The sequence below is a fragment of the Brassica rapa genome, chromosome A10 (genome assembly GCF_000309985.2).
Source record: "Brassica rapa cultivar Chiifu-401-42 chromosome A10, CAAS_Brap_v3.01, whole genome shotgun sequence".
NCBI classification, from domain to species: domain Eukaryota; kingdom Viridiplantae; phylum Streptophyta; class Magnoliopsida; order Brassicales; family Brassicaceae; genus Brassica; species Brassica rapa.
In genome coordinates, this window is record NC_024804.2 from 17,014,895 (window position 1) to 17,035,011 (window position 20,117).

Here is a 20,117-nt window from a genome sequence, read left to right on the forward strand (position 1 = left end):
TTTGAATAATTTTAAATATTTTGGACAAAAAAGCATTTGATAATTCAGGTTTTCAGATATTTTGGTTTATAAATAATATTTTTAGATATATAATTTGTATTTTAAAAATTCGGATACATATTTGGTTCTAATTTCGATCCTGTTTAGGTTTTTCGGTTGTAGAAATATAGGATCAGTGTAGTTATTTATGAACTTTGATCTGGTTTTGGTTATTTAATTATTTTGGCTCAGTACGGTTCGATTCTGCAGTTTAGACCTAGTTCATGATGTGTAATAGAGGAACTCTCTTTTTATCAAATTTGGCACAAAGATATAACATAAGTTCTACATTATCCTATAGTTTGAATCATTATCTAAGCTTGGGTAAAACCAACACAATTGAAGCTATGTAGAACCAATACAAATTGATGCTTTCGACAAGACAAATAGACATGACGCAGCAAGTCTTGCACTATCGTTCCAAGAACACAAACATAAACAGGATGGTATAATAGTTTACATCCCCCAATAAGAATATATATTTAAATGAAGGGTACTGAGAATATTGCACCACCACACATATCATTTTCAGAGGCTTCTTGTGACTCGGACATCATGATGATGATGATGATGATGAGCTCTCCCTGCGTGGAAGTAATAAGTTCACAAAAGCTGGCAGCCTCAAATAGATCAAATATATTCACAGCTTCAGATCAATACGCTCTGACCATTCAAATATACCAGAGTGGACCTGGTCGTCTCCTAGATCCGACCCGTTACCTCCTGTGGCAACCCTCATGATATCCTCTATCAACGCAAAGTTTCCCATGATATCAACATGGGCCCCACTCTGGGTCCCTCGCCCTTCAAGCAGGTTGGCAGGTGGAGAGTGGTTGTACTCTCTAACATAAGTCTTGATTCCGGAAGGGTTGAATCTTGTCTTCCCACGCCAAGCTTTAGCACACATGAACCCTGCACTGAGGACCGGTACCGTTTCATCCCCATCCACGTTGTAAACTCCAGCTTTCAGACAGCTGTCTTCGTCCTCCTCGTGAGCAGAAGTGTAGATCTGAAAGGGGATGCAGCTGTCAGGAGACTGGTTGAGCTTGTAGATGTACGATCGTTCTGTTGGTATCCCAACTCCGTACAATGAGTAGATCTCCATTTCAGGGGCATTGGGTAATCTAAAAGAGTAGAACAAACAGATCATGGTCAAAGATGAGCAACGTGTAGCATAAGATGAGTATAAACATAGAGAAAGACTCAAATAGCTTTCTTAGCTCTGAGCTGATAGCCATATTCTCACAAGATGGAACATAACTAGTAGGCTTGCAGGCTTGGGTAGTTAGGGTCGGATAGTTAGTTCGGTTCGACCAAAATCTCACTAAATTGAACTGGAAAGAAGCTCGGTATTCGGATAGTTCGGTTTTAAATATATTTTGATTTTATATTCGGTAATTTCGGTTAGTTTGGTTCGAAATTTTGGTTAATCAAGTTAGTTTAGCACGGAATTTGGTTACAATTTATTTTTTCTTTTTGGAAAACCAAACTAACCGAACCGAAAACCGAAGTTCTTTTCATAAACCTGCCAAATTGAACCAAACTTCTCACCAAACTAACCAAAATTTCGGTTCGATTCAGCGGGTCCAGTTCGGTTCAAAATCCCAGGCCTAATAAATAGACTGATGATGCATCAGGAGGAAGCATAAAGTTGGTACCAAAACAAAATCACTTACTTTGTTTCCAACGGATTAGACCAGTGTCTGGGATGATCATACTTAGGGTCATCTAAATCATCCGCAATCCCATAAGAGAAATGAGCAGAACCACGCGCCATCATCTTAGGAGCAACATAATGTAGCAAATCAATGACTGCATCAGCAGTGTAGACCTTATACTCAGCAATAGCTTTGATCCCTCCAATTCCCATATCATGATACTCTGTCCACACGTCACGGCACGTGTTGTTTGGGATACTCTGACCTTTCACAGCACCCTTCACCGTAGTAAACATATACATATATTATTAATCATCTAATCACAAAAAGCTACAAGAGTTTTGTTTAATATGATTAGTGCTCCTTACTCGAAAATCAATGTTTTTAATCTCAGATGGATGAGCCTCTGCCACGTCTTTCCCAAACGATATGATTCTTCCGTAGTTGACAGGCTTCGTCTTGGTAACTAAACTCTCACTTTCTTCACCGCGAGTCTCGTTGCTCTTTTGCTTTTTACCAGAACAAGTGTAGCCTTGCTCCGGAGACCAATCAAGACCACCCCATATCGTGTCACCTCCTTTAGGTATCATAGACATTGTTGAGTCCCATGTTCGTGTCATTCTCATTACATGCTGCAACGTCTGGAGTCTGAATATATCAGTGTCTAAAAACCCTGGCGCAATCGCTCTGCAAGTTTCAAAAACAATAAAGTTCTATAAACGAACCGATCATTAGAAGCAGAATCATCTATTCAATACCTGGCAACGGCAACATCCTTTGCTTCAGCAGAGAAGAGTCCTGCAACAGCTTTTGGAACACCAAGAAACGGTCCACCAATGTTCATCACAGCTTTTATATGCTTGGCACACCAATCAGGCCCACCGCCGCCACCCATAGGAGCTGGTGCCTCGACCCATTTCATAAAATGTAGAAAGTACAAGACCCCCATGGAATGAGGAACTATGACTGCCTTTTTTCCACCGTTGGTGGAAACCATCAACTCTATATTGCTTTTCATACGGCTAAGCGTCTGGTCACGCACCTACTCAACATAAAAAAAAAAAAGTATTTAAGCCGTGAGATATGAACGTGAAATGGAACAGAATAGTAGATTTTTAACCTCTGTGTTTTGAAACGAGAGCCTCCAGTCATATGCAGCCATGTACATGTTCTTCTCTTCATATCCAATATGTGCAAGGTTAGCAATGAGTACTGCCCAGACAAAGTAGCCAGGAGCAAAGTAATCAGCAGCCACGAGTCCTGATACAGCTCTAGTTCTAATACCAGCAGGATCCAGCCCAGTTTCGTTGTCAAGTGACATGTGTTCCACCCAACATAGAGGCCTGAATCAAAGAGATACTATCAACACTAAATATCACTGCCATATCTATAACAGAGCCAAAAAAGAAGAAGAAAGAATGAGGATGCAGCCCAAAAAAAACTCATACAGGCTTGGGAGGGAGTTCCTAGCTAGAGAAAAGAATGAGGATGGATTTAAAAATTTCACTTTCGTTTTTTCAGAAAGAAATTGAGAAAAGCACAGTGAGAGATTGAGACAAGAGACAAAAATAAGAAACTAACTTTTAGTTGCACATATATGAGTTTAGTTGGATAATAAAGCAACCATCTTATATAACGGTCTAAAACACATCTTTGACAAATGTAGGTAGTACTGTCACATCTATCCTTAACAAAGCAGCACAAAAACACTACTTCAAGTATAAACTCCGTACAAATAACGTAAGCGCAATGACAATTAAGGCAACAACTTGTTACGAACGCAATCTAAAGCATGTGTAGCAATAGATTTGGCAATAAAATTAACTTCAAATCCCCAAGGCAGCTGACATTTTCGATCAAACGTGTTTCATTAGACATCTTTGCTTAAACCCCAAACTTGGCAATTAGTTTCGCTTCCCTTACACAAACACATAAAGATATAAAATTTTGCACATAAAAAAAAGCAACTAACGAGTGAGAACTCCGCAACAAGTGCGTGATCTCATCAGATCCAACCCAAATCTCAAATATAAAACTAAAAGAGTGAAAGTGAGGTCACCTTTTATAGACTTCACCGAAAGTTCCACCCCACAAACGTTTTCTAAACAAACCATCAGCGCACTGTTTGCCTTCCCAAAGCTCAAGCCCTCCGGTGACAATCCCGGGGATAAAGACAACGGGATGCATCGCCTTGAGACCTTCTTTCTTCAGCTTCACGCCAGGAGGGTCAGGCAAGGGGCCCGTGATCGCCTCCGTTACGTACTGAGGAAAGCTCGCGGGCATGGCGTTGTAGAGGAACAAGAGGAACCACCACGTGACGCACACGCACCCGATGAACCAGCAACAGGAATCCACGCACGACCACTTCGCCTTGTCGGCTCCTCCGTTGGATTTCTTGTGATGATGAGATTTCTTCTGGGAATCGTCGTCATCGTCGGGCAGGTCCTCGGGTGGAGGAGACGGAGGCTTTTTCCGTTGAATGAGGGGCATTTTCGTAATTTGATGTTAAACAGAAGGAAGAAAGACGAAGGAACTTTTGTGAAAATTTCTGGAAGAGTTACTTAGAACCAAAGAGTATTGTGGGATTAGATCATTCTAGAGAGAGAGAGAAAGACAGAGAGAGACAAAGACTTCAGTTTTTTGTTTTTTGTTTTTCTTGTCGGCTTTTATGTTTTGTGATGAGCTCGGTCCGGATCATTGGCCAGCTTGTTCCTCCTGGTTGCGGTTCACGTTCGACCGACAACCTTCCGGTCCGATCCGTTGATTCCATTATTAGTCCAAACAGTTTTTCATTGTATTTATACAATTAGCTTCAATTTCTTTCTTTTTTTGGGTCAAAATTATATGTTTATCATCTTTCAGTTTCAAATTATAATTTTTATAAATGTAAGCAGTTATTTATATCTTTAATTAAGGAATAATGAATGACGAATAAATATTGTTTTGAGTGAATAACCTAAATAAGTTTTATAAATGTTTAACAGTAATCAAGTGGTTGAAAGATTCATCTTGAAATCTTGTGGAGATTACAGTTTGAAATTCTCAACAAGCAGAATATTTCATAATATTTCTAAGCACTGAAAGTCTGAAAGTGTCATTCATTCCACCTTTTATCTATTCTAGAGTCCATATATGATAAATATAAAATTAAAGATGAGAACAAACCTAATTGTGATGGAAAGATCTTTATGATCTTCAAAAGTGTTAGTATGTTACAAGAGAATTGTATAACAAGAAGGTAAAAAAAGAATTATACGGTTCAGAGATTTCAAAAACATGTTTCAGTTCGGTTTTTGTGACTACATCGAGATGACCAAGTTGAAATGTTTACTGGTTCGAATCTCGGGCTAGTAGTGTCTGTTAATATTGTCATGGGTAAAGTTCATGGGTAAAGTGTCCTCTATTGATGTCTACCTTAGATATGATCACTCAATCCTTATCGTTTCTCAATGGTCCTCTTGCTTCCACCACAATGATGGCCCTATATTTAATTTTAAATTGTTTTTTTTCATACCAACTGTTTTTCGGGTATAATTTTCCTACCAACTTGCTCATTTCTTTACATTCCGACTAAAAACACTTAAGTTATTGTGAGTACTGGAGAGAAAAGATTCAGGTATTCCGTTTTCATGAATTAGTACAAATTGTTTTTATACCAATATGACTTGTAGAAAAAAAAGTGAAGGAACCACCACCACAAAGCCTTTAAAGTTCATCCTAGAGACATGTAGATAAGATGAGAATAATTGAGATACTATGACATTTAAATGTATAATTCATGATATATAATCTACCATACACAATGAACAAGTAGCCATAATCGTCCCGAATAACTCTCAATCGCCTGTGGAAGAAGACATCGTTTGTTTTCTAAGACCGATCTTGGTATCTAAACCCATCTAGACCTGTGGCCTTAAGACCAATCCTAATTAGCCATTTGATCCATTTAGAGTCTAACATTTCTATTTTGTAAGACCGATCTTGGTATCTAAACCCATCTAGACCTGTGGCCTTAAGACCAATCCTAATTGGCCATTTGATCCATTTAGAATTAACATTTCGAAGTCATTTTCATTACATTAAGGTTCATATACATAATCGATCAACACAAGTAAAAACAAAGGCAAATCAGTATTTTATTACTAATCAAAATGAGATTCGTTACATAGGTTTAAGTTGCACAATTGGCTATACATGTATTCATAACATAACCGATCTAACCCTAACCATACACTATATCTTGGCTTGAGTCTTCACGGCTCCTCGGTCTTACTACGATCAACCTCAGATCCTGAAACCACATATCATTACACATCAAACACAATCGGATAACCTAGTAAGCAAATATAACAATGCATGGTTTGATTTCCCTATTTCCTTTCGTATTCCTAACCATTCTATCATAACATCAATCGGCCATACTTAGATATAACCTAAGACAGCCGTATAGACCATTTAACATGACCGGATCGCCCATAGGTTTGACCTAGCCAATTGGCTTAGGTCTATGGTCGATCAACCTAACCACTAGTCCGGCCATTAGGCCATGGAATGCTTTGCTCGGACAGACCTAGTTGGTCCATGAAACCGCCTGAATAAGAACCATAACTGAACCACCATATTTTGATCTAACCCAAAGGATAAGATCTATGGTCAATCAGTTTGGTGCGTCTGGCCGAAGCCAACTAAACTAGGTACTTTAATTCGTGGGTTTTTTTTTGTTAATAAGTTGAAGTTTTATCTTTGAACCAAATAAAATGTGAGTAGATATCCAGTAAAACGTCTATATCTTTTTTTGCCATACTACTAGTATCCTACAACATAGTTTACGCCGGACACACTTCAGAGTACTGACCAGTGTTTTGAAACTCGAACCGGACCCGTGGTTGAACCGGTCAACCTAGTGACCCGATATGTAATTTGGTTTGGGTTTTACAAAAAAAAATTATTATTTAAAAACCCGATAAAATCCGTCAAAAAACTGTTAAAACCTAGAATTTGGCTATAGGTTGAACCACTGGTTGACCCAATATGTAAGTTTTACTTATTTTATTCTTAGATGTTTTTAATTACATTGTTAAAATATGTTTTGTATTTTAAATAAGAAATTTAGGTTTTCAGTTTTTACTATCGTTTTTCTCGAATGTCGACTATGTATGTCTTTCAATTTTTTTGTCAATTTTTTGTTTGTTGTGAATCTGACTTACAAGTTACAACACAACAATTATCGTTTTGATTTTTATTTGTGATCTTTATATTTTGATGAAGATTTTATTATATCACCTAAAGAAAATGAAGTGAACAATGGTAGAGAAACCAAAACTAATTGATGTGATTTGGTATTAATATATTCTTATTATTAACAATCTATTTTAATTTTATATTTTACTTTTGGTTTATTTTAGATTTTAATATTTTTATTCACATTAGACATTTAAAAATTATGGATTTTATGTTGATTTTTTTTATTATACGTCATAACTCCTAACTTGTTACCAAAAATTGTTAAATTATCTAAATTACTTTTTGATATTTTATATGTGAAATAAAAAAAACTTAAGTTAAGTATTTTCTATATATTTTAAAACCATAAATTTTATTTTATTTTTCAATAGCTAATATATTATTATATAATAAAATTAATTTATTTATTAAGTTACGGTTCATTTGTGGTTGACCTAATAATTCTGTGACCCGGTAAATTGTCTGGTTAAATGTCTGAATCGGATTTAGAAACATTGGTACTGACTGACTGCAAAAGCGAACCAACCGGCCGGTCCATGTTTGGAACAGAGAACTTAAATGGATGTTTGACCTGTTTGCTGACATTTTCTGACTTTATATGAGTGCTGTGGAGCTTGTCTTATATCATATATGCATAAGAGCTATTATCAACATACATACCATATTATTTAATATTTAAATCAAAAATCTAAATTTTTTCGAATAAATATGTTCAAAATGAATATGAAATGTCTTCAATCATTTAGATATATTCACATAAATTTACAAGAAAATGAAAAGTCATAATATATTTGTTATACATGAATTGATATAAATATAAAGTTGTTTGTTATTTTATATCGGAAAATAAATGTTATTTCAACCTATTTTAGTAATACAAATTTAAAATTTAATTATAATATATTTGAGACTTTTATATTTTCAAAATTATTATTTCTTATTTGAAAGAGCAAGTCGGTGAATGGATATTACTTGATCTGAAATCGTTATACGTTATATTATGGTAGTTGTTTAAATTAAATTATAAATCAATCATATATAAACTAATGTAGAAAAATCTTGTTCAAAATGTAATCAAACAAAAATAAAACAGTCACCAATTATACTCTTAAAACTAAAAGCAATATTTGTTTAATTGTTTTAATAAATTTGGATGATATAGTTTATTACTTTATTTGATAAAAGTTTTGATAAGTATGTATATTTTTAAATAGTAACGATATATATTAAACTGGTATGTTATCTAGCTAATTTTAGAAAACAAAATTTGCATTGTTTTGTTTTCGCATTTCTGAATCAATAGATTTAAAAGAAAAATTTGGATGATACTTTCTTTGATAAAAGTTTTAATAAGTACGTATATTTTTAAATAGTAGTGATCTATATTAAATTGGTATGTTATCTAGATAATTTTAGAAGAAAAAAACTCACCATTTCAATTTCGCATTTCTAAGTCAATAAATTTTTTGGATGATATAGTTTAGGCCTGAGCGTTTTTAACTCAACCCGAAGTATCTACCTAGACCCGAACCGGAAAAACTGAAACCGAATCCGAACTGTTATACAAAAATATCCTAATGGGACTTATGAGCTTAGTACTTTGGTGTTTGGTTATAATCCAAACCGAACCGACATCCGAACTAAGATCCAAAGATATCCGAAATTAGTTAAATATGTTAAAGTTTTTATATATTTAAGATGATTTAGATATTTTAGGATATTCAAAATATTTTTTTAGTTTGTTTTAATTGTTATTTTGAATACTTTTTAATTAATTTAGATAGTTTAACTAATTTTTAATTAGATTTGTAAACAATTTATATATTTTGAAAAAAAATTGTCAATTTTTAAGGTTTAAAAAAAAATATTTTTGGACGATTTTAAACATTGGTTACATCCGACCCGAACCGAACCCGAAAGAAACCGAACCGAAACCGATCTGATAATTAGTAAAATCTGAATGGTACTTCTGAGCATAACACCAAAAATCCGAAAATCCGAATTATCCGGACCGAAACCGAACGGTCCACCGAACGCCCAGACCTAATATAGTTTATTTGATAAAAGTTTTGATATGTACGTATATTTTTAAATAGTAACGATCTATATTAAATTGGTATGTTATTTAGCTAATTTTAGAAAACAAAATTTACATATATTCTCTTTCTCATTTCTAAATCAATATATTTAAAAGAAAAATTTGGATGATATAGTTTATTTTATTAAAATTTTGATAAGTACGTATATTTTTAAATAGTAATGATCTATATTAAATTAGTATGTTATCTAGCTAATTTTAGAAAACAGAATTTACATCGTTTTGACTTTCGTATTTCTAAGTCAATAAAAATTTGGATGATATAGTTTATTTGATTAAAGTTTTGATAAGTACATATATTTTTAAATAGTAATGATTCATATTAATTTGGTATGTTATCTAGCTAATTTTGAGGAAAACCAAATTTAATTACATATATTCGCTTTCGCATTTCTAAATCAATAGATTTTAAAGAAAAATTTGGATGATGTAGTTTCTTTGATATTTTTTTTGATAAGTACGTATAGTTTTAAAAAGTAGTGATATATATTAAATTGGTATGTTATCTAGCTAATTTTAGAAAACAAAATTTACATCGTTTCACTTTCTCATTTCTAAGTCAATAAAAATTTGGATGATATAGTTTATTTGATAAAAGTTTTGATAAGTACGTATCTTTTAAATAGATCATTTTTAAATAGTAACGATCTATATTAAATTAGTATGTTATCAAGATAATTTAAGAAAACAAAATTTACATCTATTCTCTTTCTCATTTCTAAGTCAATAGATTTAAAAGAAAAATTTGGACGATATAGTTTATTTGATTAAAGTTCTGATAAGTATGTATATTTTCAAAATAGTAATGGTCTATATTAAATTGGTATGTTATCTAACTAATTATAGAAAATAAAATTTACATCGTTTTGACTTTCTTATTTCTAAGTCAATAAAAATTTTGGATGATATAATTTATTTGATAAAAGTTTTGATAAGTACGTATATTTTTAAATAGTAACGATCTATATTAAATTGGTATGTTATCTAGCCAATTTTAGAAAACAAAATTTACATCTATTCTCTTTCGCTTTTCTAAATCAATAGATTTAAAAGAAAAATTTGGATGATATAGTTTTTTTGATTAAAGTTTTGATAAGAACGTATATTTTTAAATAGTAATGATCTATATTAAATTGGTATGTTATCTAACTATTTTTAGAAAACAAAATTTACATCATTTTGACTTTCGCATTTGTAAGTCAATAAAAAATTTGGATGATATAGTTTATTTGATAAATGTCTTGATAAGTACGTATATTTTTAAATAGTAACGATCTATATGAAATTGATATGTTATCTAGCTAATTGTAGAAAACAAAATTTGCATATATTCTCTTTCGTGTTTCTTAATCAATAGATTTGAAAAGAAAAATTTGGATGATATAGTTTATTTGATTAAAGTTTTGATAAGTACGTATATTTTTAAATAGTAATGATCTATATTAAATTGGTATGTTATCTAACTAATTTTAGAAAACAAAATCTACATCGTTTGACTTTCGCATTTCTAAATCAATAAAAATTTGGATGATATAGTTTATTTGATAAATGTTTTGATAAGTACGTATATTTTTAAATAGTAATGATTTATATTAAATTGGTATGTTATCTAGCTAATTTTGAAAAAAAAAATTACATTGATTCGCTTTCACATTTATAAATCATTAGATTTTTAAAAAATAGTAGTGTATTCAAAACAAAGTTCTACGGACATATTATTTCTAATAAAAATATTCTAAATGAAAGTTAACTAAATATTTTCACATATATTAAAAAATTAAGACATTTTTCTATTGCTATTTCACTTGCTGGGTTTAACCCTAAAAAAGGAAACAAGAGAAGATTTTTGGAAAGCCAAAGAATATATTTGGTTCATGAGAAGACTCTTCATAAAGAAAATGAGGATATATATTCACCATTTCACTATAAATTCTTATATTTTCATCTCTTATACCACCCAAAGTGAACTCATATCCGCTTGTTGTCTAAAAAAAAAAAGCAATCAATGGATTCTTCATCCACATTAGCCATCACGAGAGAAGAGCTCAATGCTTTTCACTTGTATGACAGAGCACTTTTCTCTCGTCTTGTCATAACTCTAAGACGTAACATTCGCCAGTCTTATCAAGTTATGAGCTTTCTCCTCTATCTCGAGACGATTGCTCCGTTCCTGAGCACCTTGATACCGAATTTTGCCTCTTTACCGGACGCTGTCGTCAACATGGTAGCTGACGAAGTCGTGACGTGCTTGAGGTGCTTGTCCTTCGATGATTTTCCAGCATTCGTGACCCACTTGAGGAGAAGCATCCTCTCCCTAGAGATACCTTATCTCACGGGTGTCACAAGAGGGTACTTAACTCTCATATTCGTCCACAACAACCGTGAAAACATTCTCTTTGAGATGAAGAAGCATCTGACGCGTGTATGCGTCCGAGCTTTTGAGGATATATGCGTGCGTGCTGAGATGTACAACAGGGAGATTGAAGAGAGGGGAAATGCGATGTGGGAGATGAGCCAGCTGGGATTTAGAAGTGCTGTTCAAAATGGTGGATCAAGTACTAGCCGGTTCTCAAGGGGTCGTGCAAATAGGACTATCTTCCTCACATTTTCTAGAGGATACCCAATTTCCAAAGCAGAAGTGTATGCCTACTTCACCAGGTACTTAATCTATTATATAAGCCAATGCATGCATGCAAGGCCTAAGGCAGTGATTTTTCAAAAAAAAAAGGCCTAAGGCAGTGCCATTTTTTCTAAATAACAATGTAACGCAACGCAATTATCTATTATCTATACTATTATTTGAAAAGTGAATTTGATTTTTTGTCATGTTTTCTATGATTTTAGGCTGATTTATAGTTTTAATAAATAATTTTAATTAGACTGATTTAAGTTTTAATATCGTTAATAAATAATTATATTATTCATTATTTAATTGATTATAAATTAATATTATAAAAATTGTCTCAAAAGTAAATGGAAAACATGTTTGAAAAAAAGAAAATATAATTCCATGTATTTATTTGTTTTTTTCTTCATCTTTCTTTCTTATTTTCCAGTTTTTATAATTAGTAGTATATACATATAATAATTAGATTTATCATTATACTAAAATATTAAAATTAGTATTATAAAAAAATATTTTTATTTTTGTAAACATAATATGTCATGAGATATTTTTCTAAATTATTAAATTTATTAATGATGTATATAAGCAATAACAATAAATTTGATTTACATTTGTTTATTAAAGTAATTTTTGTGGCATTTTCTTTTTTATTCTGATTGTTCTGCTGCAAGAATAACATTTTATTTGTTATTTTAATTGAAAATTTTAATATTCAATTATTTTTATTTTTTATATATTCTTTAGGAATGGAATTATCTTTTTAAAATATTTTCATTATATCTGCCTCCAACAGAGAATATTTTCAAGATATTAATTTTTTTATTTACAACAAGTAACTTATATTTATAAAAAAATCTATTTAATTATAAGTTTTTTTCAAGAATTCACAGAATTATGACTTTGTTTAAATTAAAATTTCTTTAAAAGACTATTATGTAAAGAAAATTGTGATTCTATTTTTTTATAAAAATTGTATTTCCCGAAATGGTTTGTCTTAGTTATAATTATTAAAGTTTGAAACTTAAATGGCCATTTGAAAATAAAAAATTATGATTTTATGATAAACAATATTATTTTATAGGAAATTGAAAATTTTGTTTTAAAGTAAAAAGATATAGATTAACTATAGTTAGCTTATTTTTCTCTATTATAGCATTTAGAAATGAAAATAGCAATAGATAGGAAAGGTTCTAATCTTATACATTATGTATTAATGTTTTGTTTGTCAACAAGGTTGGTCTGTTTGAGTGTTTATTCAATTATTATTCAAGGTATTTCACAATATAATTATATGTTTATCGATATTTTTATTTACTTTGACTAATATAATATGTAAAGTTGGGTTCGGTTTAACATTCTTGTGGTTTTGATTTATTTTGAGATTTTGTAGACTTTTGTAACTCCGAAAATGTGGTTTAATAACATCACTTTATATTCAAAATTATATATTTTTTTATTTAATTAAATAACTTTTTTAAATTATTATAATTAAAAAATTGGTTAAAGATAACCATATTTTAAAATAACAACTATTAATGTTGTTATCCAAAATAATGTTTTTAAATAAATAAAAGTTTATTAAACAGTATAAATTTACTTATTTTATCTAAATTGTTTGATTTAATTGTATGTTTATTAATAAATATCTTTAAAAGAATTTTGTTATTTATAAATCTATATATTTTAACTACTCTGGCTGGAATGGTTTGGCACGGCCATGGATGCATGCGGTTGAAGTTTTTTTTTTTGTGGTTGAAGTTTTTCACGGTAGTAATTTTTTTTTTTGGTGTTGGTGTTGAAGGAGATTTGGGGGAATTGTAGAAGCCATACGCATGGGTGGAGCGGAAGTGAATGAACAAACGCTGTATGCAACGATGGAGTTAAGTTCTGCCTCCAGAGTTCCAGATATTCTAATCGAAGGTGTCTACATGACCAAATACATCATCAATGGAAAACATGCTTGGGCTCGAAAATTCATTCCCAGTCGCAAATCCTCCTCCAAACATCGTTCTCGCCATTCATATGGAAACTTTTTCTAGTTTCATATGTTTTTCTTGTTTTTTCTATCTTTGTTGTGAAGGGCATCATGTGCTCATTTCAACAAATTTGAGACCTATTTTTATTATTGAGGGGTTGGGGGACTTTTATTGGTGATTGACATTTGGTTTTATCTTTGAATTATTTTGCATGGACTCCAGTTTATTGGTGATTGACATTTGGTTTTATCTTGAATTATTTTGCATGGACTCAAGTTGGTCACTCTTCAAACATCTTGTGGGCATTCTTGTCCAAGAGAAATAAGCTTTTGGACCCAAAAGGCTGTGTTGATGTTGAAAAAGAAATACTTTCAACTTTGATAAAATCAACTTCAAAAGATGCATAAAACAACTTTTGTTTGACTGCAGATAAGCAGTGAACAAGGAGCATAGTACAAAACTCATTCCTAAACTTATGATTTTATGAGCTTTCCTATCACTTTACAGAGTGAAAACAAAAGAGTGTTTACTTGTCACCACAAGTAAGAATATGTTTTAAGAATAGTAGAGGAGGGGATAGATGGTCACAATCACAAGGATCTGCGGACCATGTCGTACAATGAAATGGCGATTTCAGCACTGATCAGGATAATGATTAGCCACTCCAGAAAATCTGATTTCCTGTTCTGAAGTATCTCCTGGAGGAAACGAATGTTGTGCTGCAAAGTAAAAATAAAAGAAATAGTCATCAATAAGGTAGAGTTTCCACAAAATTACAAGGCAGATCATGAGAAAGACTCTGTATATACCTCAACAAACTTGAGCTTAAAATCAAGGCTTGCAAATCTCTGTGTCAATTCAAATTCATCCCTAAGATACTCCCATATCTGAGCGTATTTCGCATCCTTCCAAGCTATATCTGACCTGCATTTTCCCCCAAAAAACATGAGTGAGCCTGTCAGAATCACCCACAAAACTAGTCATCAACGTAGGCATCGATTCTTCCATCTCACTTACCTTTCAAAAAGACCAAGCTTCAGAATCACATCAGCCAGATTAGAATTAGCCTTTCCAACCAACTGAAACAGCTTCTTCCTGTCCATTGTAAACGTTCCTGTTTTCTCCATCCCACGGTTTATGTCAGTAAACTCAGCTACCATACCATCCACCTAACAGAAACAAAATTGATCACTCACAACTTCATTTTTAGAGTATGTATAAGGAGGATCTGACATCGTTACCTGCCGGCCATAGTAATCCAGAGCTATACTCTGGCCAAGAACACTCCCGATGGTTCTGATGCCATCAATGTTCAAGAACTGCAACATGATGTAGTCCAGCCCTCCTTGCATCCAGGTGTTCAGATCTGGATTCTCTCTCACTTCATACTCTGCAGTTTTACAGAACCAAAGATGTCAAAGTTACAACACAACACCATTCTATAAATTTTAAGCAGCTAACCAAAAAAAGAAAGTAAGTGAAACTCACCATCTTTTCTCATCTCAGAGAGCAAACCAGAAGAATGCCTCTCCACCACTTTAAGATACTCATCAACCTCGTGTTCCCGTACATTAAACAACACAATCGACCCATACTGGAATACCACCATGTAAATGCACTCACTCCCACTAATGCAACCACCAGTACCCTGAATCAACAACATCAAACCTTCACTGTGATAAGTAATCCAATGAATCACTCAATCAAAACATACTAAAAGTGTTCTAATTTCCAGCCAAACTGAAAGTAAACCTTAAGTACCTCAGCTCTAAACAAAGTAAAAGATTGGAACTTACAGTGGGATCAGTATGATTGCCGAACTTAAGAACAACATAGTTAGTCATACGCGAAGTGGGTGGGATGAAGTTGTGCTTGTTCTGCTCAACTAAGCCTTTCAAATCAACGCTGCACACACAATCACATCCACATCACTTCGCCAAAGCTCTAAAACCCAATTGCGAAAATATAAAAAAGGTTTCAACTTTCATAAAACGATACCTAGTGGAGAAGAAATAAGCTCGCACCGGAAGAGAAAGCTTCGTCTCCTCCTCTAATCCGCCGTGATTCCCATCGCCCACCTCCAAAGTCGGAACCTTTTCACTACCCTCCTCAGGCTGATTCTGATTCCGATTCTGCTGCGGCTGAAGCGAAGCAGCTGTGGAGGAAGAAAAAGCCCTCACGGCGAAGAGGGACTCGAAGCTTCGTATCCCGTTGAAACCGCGAATCGGAGCAGTGGAGACTGCTACGGCATTGGAGAAGAAACGAGAGGAAGCGTGTGGCGACGACGAGCGCGAGGAGAAGTACAAAGGGAGCGGAAGCGACGGAGGTTTGTGCTTAGGGGTGAAGATCGAGGAGAGGAGTGTACGGACGGAAGGGGTTAGGGTTTTAACGTGGACGTCAACGCTTCGCATCATTTTGATTTCTATTTGGAGATGAAACGATGAACAAGACGGCCTCTCCTTTTCCCTCTCTGCTCAGTGAGATCACAGGGTTTATACTTGTTCTAGTATTGAGTTAACCGCGTGCCGTTTTAACGTTTTATAAGCTAACAACGTGCTGTTTCTGGATGAATGGTAAATAAATTACATCAATTTTGTTTAATAAAAATTTGCAGATGATTTTCCAATGATTTGTTATCCTTGCAGTAGGATATTTTCCACTGATTTGTGAGTAACAAATTAATTATTAAAATTGTTTCAAGATGATTTTATAATCGATAGTTTTAACTGTTTTATAAAGTCACCCACATCCAAAATCTATCGATTAGAAACTTTCACCAAAAAATTTAAATAGTTATTTTTTCAAAAGTTTAAGAGATCTATGTCAAAATTTCAAATAGTAACATTTTTAAGGAAAAATTCCTATGCAGATGTCCTAAGAATTCATGTCACTTACTTCTAATTATATATATATTAACTCGTACATGTACCACACTAAACTACTTTATAAAAATTAGCCGTTTGACATCAAAAAAAAAAAAAAAACTACTTTATAAAAATTTACATTTGACTGTTCTATTTGCATTATGTGAAGAGAATTTCACTAATATATATAATTGATGGAAAATTGTATTTTTGGGGTAAACCTTGGCTACGTTTTGTGTAACATTTGCATTGAAGAAATATAAAATATTTTGAAAATCAAAATTATGTGGTTTCAGAGAGTCACCAAATGTCCAACACAAAGCATATAAAGTAGAACCAAAGTAAGTGTCTAATGACTCGTTATTACTTGTTACTCTTCACTATCAGTTTTTGGTCTCACGAATCATCAATAGAGCGTCTTCCTCTCCTCCTTTACCTTTTCCACCGCATGGTGAAGTCTTAGTCTTACTCTTCAATCCAAATATCTTCGAGAAGAAGTTGCGTTCTTCTTTAGGCTTCACAAGCTTATAAAGATCTTGCTTCATGCTCGTACATTCTTTTTCAAGCTCGTAAACACGTTCCTTCATCTCCTTTATCCCCATCTTGGCATTTCCTTTAATCTTGCTGCCTCCTTCTAATGCTGGATTCATGCCGTTTGTGTCTTCGTTGCTGCTGTCTGTGTCCATGACCAGTTCTGATATAGATGTCCTAAGCCGCATCTGTTCAAAGAACAAGACTTGCACTATGACTCGTACAGGTAGACGCTCGTTCTGTGCTGCGTGTGTGCATGCCTCCAACGACAGTTTCTGGCAGTTCATTAGAAGACACAGTTGCTCTCTCTCATATTCTGTCAGCCATGGATGTGCCTGTACAGGTCCAAAAAGTTACATACATCTTAGAGAAATTCAAAACATTAGCAACAGTGCCGTCTCAGATTATTTTTAGACCCTGTTCAAAAGTATATATAAACAAAATAATGCTATAGTTTTTAAAGTTAATAGTTTTATTTATATATATGATAAACGTTTCTTTTGAAATTATAAGTCTTAAATATAAAAAATAAAAATATATCTAAATTTTTCAAAATTCTAAATACTAATATATTAATTTACTTTTAAAATTCTTCATTTCTGAAATTTTTTTTAGATTTGGTTACCTTGATGTATATATCAATAGCACGGTAGATACCATCATCCATTGGCCTAACATCTTCAGGGATCAAAGCACCAAGTGCTTGAAACTTCAATAGTTTCAAGTTCTCATCAGATCCCACCTCAGCTAAGTATCCATCTATCAGACTAGCAACCTTCGTCATAGCCCTAAGAGGATGAGAGTCTCCCATCAGTTGCTTCTCCTCTACGTTATTATAACATCTCGAAGAAGAATCAAACGTCAACATGAAGTGATCAAGAATCCTCTGGACAGAGTCGATATCATAGAGTGTTTCAGCTGAGTATCCCATATTTGGTATCAACAAATCTTCTAAACCAGCTTCATCCAACTGCACACCGATCTTCCTCTCGAGACTATCTTGAGTGACCGCACTAGCGTGCAGAACCATCGATGTCCTAAGAAGCCTAAGCAAGAACCTCGTCGAAGCAACGCGTTTTTCGCTAGGTAGCAGCTCCACGATTTCTTCGAGTAGACTTCGTTGATCGTCATGAGAGTAGTAAATGTCATCACCGTAGTTAGTACCTTCATCTGAAGACGATGAACCACAGTGCCTAGAACAACCGAGCAAAGGAAGGTTCCGTTTCGCGTAATGCGTGACGGACGCTGCTACTACATCAGCCTTCACGCCTCTTGACGCAATGGTTTGAATGAACCTTTTGTAGATTGGGAAGTCGAGGAACGACGAGACATCGTTGAACCACCAGTTACTACCACTCGTGGACTTAGTTTGTATACCATTCCATAATGTAGTAGTGGTTGTTTCTGGTGCTGAGATTGGCCAGTTGAATAAACTTTTGTCCTCTGCGTAAGAAGCCTTGACGGCTAAAGAGGAAATGCACCTAGAGACAATGCCAAGCTCTTCAGCGATGGGAAGTAGTTTTTTCTCGCAGCTCTCCAAGGCTCTGATGGAATCTTCCCAGTTTGTGCAAACGTCGTCGTTTAGGAAACTCTCCGTGAGGTAGATGAGGTTTGCGTTTCCGTAGTTTTCGCTCATTTGGAGATACTCCGCTGCGCATCTTAGGCTCACGACGTTTTCGGCCGTGACTTCGATTCTTACGCCGTAACAGAAGTTGGCCACGTGGAGGAACGTGTCTGGTCCACCGGGAATGTCGTGGAGCTGAGCGTGATGAGATGCTGTCTCGGAGGCTTTGCTGAAGAGAGCTTCTAGGTATCCGCTTCTTGACAGCAACGGGAACTTGTGGAGATGGAAGGTTTGGTCTTGTACTTGGATCACCACGTCAGGTTTAAGACCAGTTGAGCAAACCCTGATGAGATTATAAAGATTATGATTAATTATTTAGTTAAATTCACTTGAAGAAGGAGAAGAGAGGACTAACCATGTGTGACCACTTAGATGAAAGACTTCAGATTTGGAACCAAGTTTCAAGCAAGCCATCTCTTTAGTTATTTCCGCACAGAATAGTTGCAAATAATTTTTATAGACGCTTTTTGATTATATGAATATGAGACCGAGTCTCGTGGAGAGATAGATACAGAAGAAGAAGCTCTCTCCGGTTACGTATTATCTGTTACAAAGTTTTCTTCGCTTTATTTTCTGGCATTTTGTAACTGTAACGCGTTCCACGTTCTCCTCCTTCTCTTCATTTTCTGTGGCTCTCTTTGGTAAATTCTTTAATATTTTCGGTATTCAACCGCAGGAATTAAATGTGGGAAGATCTTTGACTGACTGCTCAACAATTTCATTCTCTCTCTTGCAATTTTTGGTAAAAGTTGAAAGGCTAGTCAAAGTCGGCCCACTACGAGCCCAACTCATCAGGCCCATTATCATCATCACTGTTTTTATATTTGAATTTAATCAGCATAGTTTTTCAAAAATCTTAATTGGCCTTAATTGAGCAGACATTTTAACCCATGGGATTATGTTATGGCTGTAAGCCTATTACTGATGACTACTAAAATAACAGAGTAGGAAAAAAATGAACAAAAATACTAAAAATAAAAGGAATTATGTTATATATTATTCTTTTCTAAATTTTCTAAAAATACTTTTATTTCATAATTCCTTAAAAATAGGAATGAACAAAGAATTATATGAAAAAAAATCTAATAAGTGATGTAATATTTAAGGAACAAAGAGGAATTTAATTTTTTTTTTAAATCATGAATTTATTTTAGCTAGTTAGGCAATATAAAGAAAAATCATGAATTTATTTTAGCTAGTTAGGCAATATAAAGAAATATCCATATATTTTAGAATAAGTAGACCAAAAATTAAAAACATTCCGGTGATTTATCACTAGTATTTCTTAATCTTAAAAATGGCTAAAAAGATAAAGAAATGTTTTTTTTTCCTTTTATAAAAATCTATAAAGCATAATAAAATCGTTAACTATGTGTTATATTCAATTTTATTTATTTTATAATGAATTATATATTTAATGTTTTTTTGCGTCAAATATGATCGATTGATTGATTTTT

At 33.5% G+C, this 20,117-nt stretch overlaps 4 protein-coding genes across 4 annotated transcripts; 1 reads left to right on the forward strand and 3 right to left on the reverse strand.

Annotated features, from left to right (window-relative positions):
• Positions 1 to 349: 349 nt before the first annotated feature.
• On the reverse strand, positions 350 to 4,457 carry LOC103846553 (phospholipid:diacylglycerol acyltransferase 1). Its single transcript, XM_009123495.3, has 6 exons — positions 3,757 to 4,457; positions 2,818 to 3,040; positions 2,456 to 2,739; positions 2,066 to 2,384; positions 1,716 to 1,975; positions 350 to 1,163 (listed from the first exon to the last, which is right to left on the reverse strand). Exons 1-6 carry the CDS (start codon positions 4,185 to 4,187, stop codon positions 680 to 682), a joined length of 2,001 nt encoding a protein of 666 aa, XP_009121743.2. The 5' UTR covers positions 4,188 to 4,457; the 3' UTR covers positions 350 to 679.
• Positions 4,458 to 10,327: 5,870 nt separating this feature from the next.
• Positions 10,328 to 13,895, forward strand: LOC103846554. The gene is made up of 2 exons (XM_009123496.2): positions 10,328 to 11,697; positions 13,467 to 13,895. Exons 1-2 carry the CDS (start codon positions 11,045 to 11,047, stop codon positions 13,702 to 13,704), a joined length of 891 nt encoding a protein of 296 aa, XP_009121744.1. The 5' UTR covers positions 10,328 to 11,044; the 3' UTR covers positions 13,705 to 13,895.
• A 100-nt stretch (positions 13,896 to 13,995) lies between these two features.
• On the reverse strand, positions 13,996 to 16,305 carry LOC103846555. Its single transcript, XM_009123497.3, has 7 exons — positions 15,640 to 16,305; positions 15,438 to 15,546; positions 15,130 to 15,289; positions 14,883 to 15,031; positions 14,659 to 14,810; positions 14,451 to 14,565; positions 13,996 to 14,360 (listed from the first exon to the last, which is right to left on the reverse strand). The coding sequence occupies exons 1-7, from the start codon at positions 16,053 to 16,055 to the stop codon at positions 14,232 to 14,234; spliced, it is 1,230 nt and encodes a 409-aa protein (XP_009121745.1). The 5' UTR covers positions 16,056 to 16,305; the 3' UTR covers positions 13,996 to 14,231.
• Positions 16,306 to 16,754: 449 nt separating this feature from the next.
• Positions 16,755 to 19,339, reverse strand: LOC103846558 (putative BTB/POZ domain-containing protein At5g13600). Its single transcript, XM_009123498.3, has 3 exons — positions 19,016 to 19,339; positions 17,662 to 18,943; positions 16,755 to 17,371 (listed from the first exon to the last, which is right to left on the reverse strand). The coding sequence occupies exons 1-3, from the start codon at positions 19,072 to 19,074 to the stop codon at positions 16,889 to 16,891; spliced, it is 1,824 nt and encodes a 607-aa protein (XP_009121746.1). The 5' UTR covers positions 19,075 to 19,339; the 3' UTR covers positions 16,755 to 16,888.
• Positions 19,340 to 20,117: the final 778 nt, after the last annotated feature.

Bases quoted from the DNA above. Each gene is read 5' to 3' on its own strand.
- LOC103846555 (XM_009123497.3), bottom strand. From the start codon at position 16,055: ATGATGCGAAGCGTTGACGTCCACGTTAAAACCCTAACCCCTTCCGTC. The intron at 15,032-15,129 runs GTGAGTTTCACT...GTAAAACTGCAG, and splicing joins CTCTGAGATGAGAAAAGATG to AGTATGAAGTGAGAGAGAAT. The intron at 14,811-14,882 runs GTAACGATGTCA...TGTTTCTGTTAG, and splicing joins TGGATTACTATGGCCGGCAG to GTGGATGGTATGGTAGCTGA.
- LOC103846554 (XM_009123496.2), top strand. From the start codon at position 11,045: ATGGATTCTTCATCCACATTAGCCATCACGAGAGAAGAGCTCAATGCT. The intron at 11,698-13,466 runs GTACTTAATCTA...TTGGTGTTGAAG, and splicing joins GTGTATGCCTACTTCACCAG to GAGATTTGGGGGAATTGTAG.
- LOC103846558 (XM_009123498.3), bottom strand. From the start codon at position 19,074: ATGGCTTGCTTGAAACTTGGTTCCAAATCTGAAGTCTTTCATCTAAGT. The intron at 18,944-19,015 runs GTTAGTCCTCTC...TAATCTCATCAG, and splicing joins CATCTAAGTGGTCACACATG to GGTTTGCTCAACTGGTCTTA. The intron at 17,372-17,661 runs GTAACCAAATCT...GGACCTGTACAG, and splicing joins CTATTGATATATACATCAAG to GCACATCCATGGCTGACAGA.
- LOC103846553 (XM_009123495.3), bottom strand. From the start codon at position 4,187: ATGCCCCTCATTCAACGGAAAAAGCCTCCGTCTCCTCCACCCGAGGAC. The intron at 3,041-3,756 runs GTGACCTCACTT...TCTTTGATTCAG, and splicing joins TTCGGTGAAGTCTATAAAAG to GCCTCTATGTTGGGTGGAAC. The intron at 1,164-1,715 runs GTAAGTGATTTT...CTACTCTTTTAG, and splicing joins TCTAATCCGTTGGAAACAAA to ATTACCCAATGCCCCTGAAA.